General features: G+C 39.2%; 1 protein-coding gene across 1 annotated transcript; it reads left to right on the top strand.

Moving 5' to 3' along the window:
* Positions 1–552: 552 nt before the first annotated feature.
* LOC149225754 (putative aspartic proteinase GIP2) lies at positions 553–1,950 on the top strand. Its single transcript, XM_089375144.1, has one exon. The coding sequence runs from the start codon at positions 553–555 to the stop codon at positions 1,840–1,842; it is 1,290 nt and encodes a 429-aa protein (XP_089231270.1). The 3' UTR covers positions 1,843–1,950.
* Positions 1,951–6,070: the final 4,120 nt, after the last annotated feature.

The raw sequence follows: 6,070 nt of genomic DNA, 5'->3' as shown, positions 1-6,070 counted from the left end.
CATTTGAAACTCTCTTCAATCGATGGATTTCAACTTTCAACATACATACATATACATATACATATATAACACCGACGGGAAGACATATACATATATAACACCAACGGGGAGAGAGTCGCTCGAATGCCGTCCCTAGTATTCCGAGTGGCGTTGTGATACTCTAAAACGGGGATTGTGGACGCAGTTTACGTTTGAAGGAGGTATATGATAAGTTAAATGTCTGCTATTAAAATCAAAGGAGATGACCATAATGATTAATAAACAATTCCAGGCTTCTGCTGGACATAAACAGGATATTGAGCAAGTGGATAGATCCTCTCTTTGAAAAAATGGCCGATATTTTGATTTTAACAGGAACCAACAATTCGAGGTGTCTATGCCGACATGTCTGCCCAACGTTTTAAGAGTTTCGATCCCGCTGCAGCGAAAACAACGTTCTAAGTCAATGTTGACGGCTTTAACCCGACGACGCCCAGCCTGGGATCGAACCCTCGCCGACCCTGCCTATTTATCCCCCAAATTCTATCTATCCCAATATCACCAGTTTTACTCATGGCTTCGATCCATCTTGTCCTGATCGCTGCTGTCATCGTGTGCTTCTGCCAATTTCCTGCACATGCATTCCGTAAGCGCTCGACGGTCCTTGTCACGCGGGTCTCCAAAGAACCCGTGACGCAGCATTACACCGTCGAGATCGCGCAGGGAACCCCTATTCGAGTCCTGCAATTAATGCTAGACATCGAGCATTACTACATGTGGCTGCCATGCAATAACAAAAGCTACACATCCTCTACTTACCGCCCTGTCGACTGCATTACGAAACTCTGCAAGTCGTATCAGCATTCAGCCTGTGGCGCCTGTTACGCTGCCCGCGGCCCGGGCTGTAACAACCACACCTGCGCCGTGCCCGGCCAAGGCACAACCCGTTTCGAAGTCGGGCAGGACAACGTGGCGCTTGTCATCAGCGACGGTTCGGGTACTGACCCCCTCGTTCGGTTCCCCCGCGTGGCCTTCGCCTGCGCCGTTAAAGAAGATCTCTCCAAGTTGCCTGAGGGAGCCGCTGGCGTTGCCGGGATGAGCTCGTCCACACTGGCACTACCAGCTCAGCTTGCTGCTGTGGGTGAGTTTAGTCTCAAGTTTGCCATGTGTCTAACAAGTGAAAATTCACAGGGTTATCTCTTCTTTGGTGACGGGCCGCTAGTTTTCTATCCTTTGATGGGAGAAGGTGGCACAGACCTCTCCCGCCACCTCATCCGCACTCCGTTTATCAAGAATTCCGTCTTCCCCGACCTCTTTTATATCGGTGTTCGGGGACTCAAAGTCAACGGTGTCCAGGTCGCAATCGATGCGGATAAACTGAGAATCGGCGCCGGCGGTAGCGGCGGCACCAAGCTGAGCACCGTGGCGAGCTACACGCAACTCGCAACGCCCATCTACAACTCCCTGGTGCGCGCGTTCACCAAGGCCGCTGGGCAAATGAATATCTCGCGCGTTGCCTCGGTGCCCCCCTTCGGTGCCTGTTTCAATCCAAGCGGCATGTTGGGCACTTCTGTGGGGCCTACCGTGCCGACGATCGACATTCTGTTGCAGGGCACCGCTACAACTACTTGGAGGATATTTGGAGCTAATTCCATGGTGGGGATCAACGGGACGGTGCTTTGTCTAGCTTTTGTTGACGCAGGTGAAGATCCAGTGGCATCCATTGTGATGGGGACTTACCAGTTTCAGCAAACTCTCGTTCAATTTGATGTTTCCAAGTCAACATTCGGGGTCTCTCCTTACCTGCTCTCCTTAAAGACAAAAACAAGATGTTCCAATTTCAATTTCTCAGCTTCTATGTGATGAATCCTTTGAACAGAGACGAAACATGAACACAATAAATAAGAAAAACGAGTTTTCTTCTTTTCTTTTTTTCTCCCTACTTTCTGTAGAGTGCATCAGACTTGGTGCGTGGACTTTGAATCTTGTCCAGAAATCCTGCATGTGTAGAACTAGCTATATCCTTTTTCTATCAACTCAATGAATAAAAAAGATTAAGATATATTCATAAGCTCTTTCAAATCTACTAAACCTTGATTTAGTCAAGTTGTTTAGGTGATATCTTTGTTTAATCTTCCCAGTCCAAAATTCTAACAGGAGTCTCTGCCAAGTTGTAAGGAATAAATTTGTTTAAAATGTATTTTACATTGTAAGGAAATTAAACAAAAGAAGTAGATAAAAATTATTATTCCTTGATAATCATAGTTGTAGCAGTAAATCTGTTTAAAATAAATCTTATAGTAAGGAAATTAACATTTAATTTGTTTAAAAAAATTCTTACATCGTAAGGAAATTAAACAAAAGAAATAGAAAAAAATTCTCTTAATTATATTAGTAAACACAATGGTATGATAATTTTATTGAAAATTAAATTTAGACATTATCTAAATGATAATTATTTTAAAATCGGTACAATCATTGAACATGGGCCAGAGAAATAAGAAATTTTATATTTCAGTTTTCATTTTTCCACCAAAGAAACAATATCTATATTGATATTTCAAAGATACATTAACTAGATATGTTTTATTTTTTGTTTTTATTAAAAGGCAAAATTAAGGTTATTTTTTTTATACTTAGGGCAAATATAATCATGATTTGTGTATTTTTTTCCTTTGTTGCAAAAAGCATACTTACAAAGTCTTCCACACTTGACATATATGTAATTTTAAAACATTGATAGATGAGTTAAAATTCAAAATAAAGTAAATTTAGATCTAAAAACAAGTACAACTGGCTTAAAAAAAGATACAAATTAACATCAAACATCATTCACGGGGATGTGATCCCTAATTTCTTAAAAAGACAACATTCCCTCTTCTAGGGAGATGGCTTCCTTTGAGAGACAGTTAACCTTGTGATTGAATTCTTTGTATCTATGGAAAAAAGAAAATCTCCTCAAAGAGAGCTTAAATCTCTAGTATCCTTTCCAAAATGGCCTCCAAAATTATGTTGGAGTTTTGTTTTTATCATTTGCTCAATACATCACCAATATGGAGTCCCCAAGGATTTGGAGCTTTTTTACCTACTTATTAGCAACAACTTTGAGTAGAATCTAAAGGGCATATATCTTTATTATGTTTCTATTTCCCCTACTAAGTCTTCTTTTTCTAGAGAAATGGGACCAGCATATTATATATTAAAGTTTATTCCTAAAGGCCTTGGCCTTGGATGAACCTCCATACATGCTGGCTTCTATTGCTTCAACAAAATGAAACATATATTTGAGATCATGTTTCCCTTGCCCTTTCGTTACTATTTTTCACTAGGAGAATGAAGTCAATCCCTTCTTCTTCCAGTCTCATGTCCAAATAAAATTATAGCATAATTATTAGATTTTGTTAAATATTCTTTTCAAAATCCAATCAAGGGGCATTTAATACACTGGGATGACCTCTATGAGTAATTTGACTAGCAGTTACACCAAATGTTGCAAAGGGAATGTTGTAAGGTAGTCCCCTAGGAAAGAGTAGCACTCATAGTGAAAGTGTCAACTACAACATTTAGAGCAAAAAACAAGGATGCGGTTAATAATAAAAATCGGTCTTGAAAAACTTTGGTAAAGATAAAACATAATTCTGTGTATGGAACCACCTTTAAGATAATTCCAAATATGGAAACTATGTTCTCAACTATGTGTTAAGCACCTAGCCATGTTCTCAACCTCGCTTGGAAGGGAAGGGAGGTGCATACTGGTCAGTTATGAATTCTCTGTCATTAAAATATATCAACTGAGGATTTTCGTTAAAAAGGGTCATAGGCAAACAATGGGTGCAACTAATCCATGGCTTCATAAATATTTAACATAATGAATTTGCCAAATTTTAAGGCTAATGTAGTTGGACTGTAGTTTTTTCTCATTCGTAGCAACAATCCAGCCAGACACTTTAAAATTCAATCTTAGCATAGATGAGTCATTTGAATCTGCCATCCTTAAGTGTCAATGTCTAAAAATCGACTAAAAACATGCCATGTCATGTCTTCCTCCAAAAATGACAGATTATTCAACCAATTCTCATCCTCATGCTCCCATATAAATCTCTCAACTTTGGCATTTGGGGATCCATGGCTACTAGATCTTTCAAACTTGGATTCCACAAAAGTAACTGTCTTACCAATTGGGTCACCACTATATACAGTTGTCTGAACTGGGTCACCATTATATAAAGTTATGCAAACTAGGTTACTCCTATTTACATTTATCTAGACTCAGTCACTATTGTATCCAGTGACATTTCATTTACTATTGGTTGAAAAATCTACATTTACAAATTAAGGAAAATGGCTACATTTTGACAACAGTGAAAACTTCACAAAACAGTCCTATTATTTGTGATGAGGCCGTGAAAGAGGTGGATGAAGTGCGTGGGGTGCCCATTGTTGATCTAGAGGCAGGGTTTCTAGTAGTTCCAAAGCTCTCATGTTAGTACTTTTAGTTCATCTTTCCTTGCCTCGTGGTTAAGGGCATAGGAGTGGGAATCAAAATTGAGATCTAACTATCTATTACACTTGGTCATGAACATGGTCATGTTCTCAGATTGCAGGATTTCTCCATGTTGGACTATTTGGTCCCCTATTTCCTGAAGCCCTGTCCATATGGTAGTTCCTGGGCAACATTCTAGCACCGCACTCTCGTCTTAGAACTGTGTGTAGAATGTGGGTGTTGAAAGGGAAGGTCTTGTGGACTTGGTCAAGGAAATCTCTCAAGGATCATATACAGCCTTAAGAATGGAGGATCCAAATGTATAAGAGTGAAAACCCATGTATAAGGTGTATCCATCCCTATATTGAATATGGATCTATTATGGGTTTATGTACATTATTCATTTCTTGTTGTTCAATGAATGCAATAGGTTAATTAAATAAAAATAACAACATATTTGACTTTTAAATACTCTTTACATTAGAATTAGATGGATTAATCTAATTATATGAGTAGTCACGCAGACATTCTTCGTACACAAAGAAAATGAAAATCATGTATATGGTATAGATTATTATCTACATAGTGTGTCAGAATTTTCCTGCTAGCATTATCATATGTTGCACAACCTACAGGGTATAGGTAATTAATTACTTAAACTATACATCTAAACAACTTACAAGTTAATAATAAGGAATCTAACTAAAAATCTAAATATGCTACTTAGTATTTCAAAAAGGTGGTCAACATCCTTAAAAAAGCAAATTAAAAATGACTAAAATTGGTTCTAGCGTGTACGGTCTAGCTGGCATAGGATCTGTTCTAGTGGCTTGTGAACCATTTCCAGACTTGAAGGGTTTGATTTTGTGGAAAATCGTACACAGAATTGGTTTGCAGATCCAGTAACACATCACAAAAGTGTATGATGCCATTTGAAATTGGAATTTCCCATTAGCTTAAATAAATCCAAGTGATTAAGTTCAAAAGAACAATCAATATAGGCAACCTTAATTAAGGTTTAGTTCTTCCCATGGGTAGGTAGTTTGTCAAGTAAATTCTGAAGATTCCGGTTGCCCAAGAAGCGGTTCCGGTCGATCCAAAGAAACGTTCTGAGATGTGATTATATCTATATTAAACCCGTGGTTGGCATGGGTCGTGGACATAATCCTCACCTCAACTGGGTTGGTAAAGGTAATTTGTCATTAGGCAAGTAGCTAAATGATAGCCTGCCTTGAAGGTTATTCCTTCTCAATCCATCCCGTCTACCCGGTACTTGCTTCTAATCTAAGGTCTTCTAGCATTCCCTCCCTCCAAAGCACCTCATGATCTAGGGTTTCTAAAGATCTATTTCTGGCAGGTAAAGAGTAGGTCAAAAAGGGGTTATGCCTGCCATACCTGACTGCAACTTTCGTGTTCCTGGCTGGGCTGGCTTCATCCAATTAATAGGTTGGGCAATTTAGACCTTTGGGCCTCAGTTATTAGTAATTCTATTAAACAAGCACACCAAAACCATGTCTAACATACCACGATTGGGGTGGGACAGTCATTCAACACTCACCGAGGAAAGCCAATAAGAGCTCATACCAAGAAGACAACTAAGACCGATAG

The sequence above is a fragment of the Pinus tabuliformis genome, chromosome J (genome assembly GCF_031772625.1).
Source record: "Pinus tabuliformis cultivar Carrire ecotype Pingquan chromosome J, CPIR1, whole genome shotgun sequence".
Lineage (NCBI taxonomy): Eukaryota > Viridiplantae > Streptophyta > Pinopsida > Pinales > Pinaceae > Pinus > Pinus tabuliformis.
The sequence above is the reverse complement of the archived record's forward strand: the minus strand, read 5'-3'. Positions and strand labels throughout refer to the sequence as shown.

Coding starts and splice junctions, on each gene's coding strand:
- LOC149225754 (XM_089375144.1), top strand. CDS start 553: ATGGCTTCGATCCATCTTGTCCTGATCGCTGCTGTCATCGTGTGCTTC.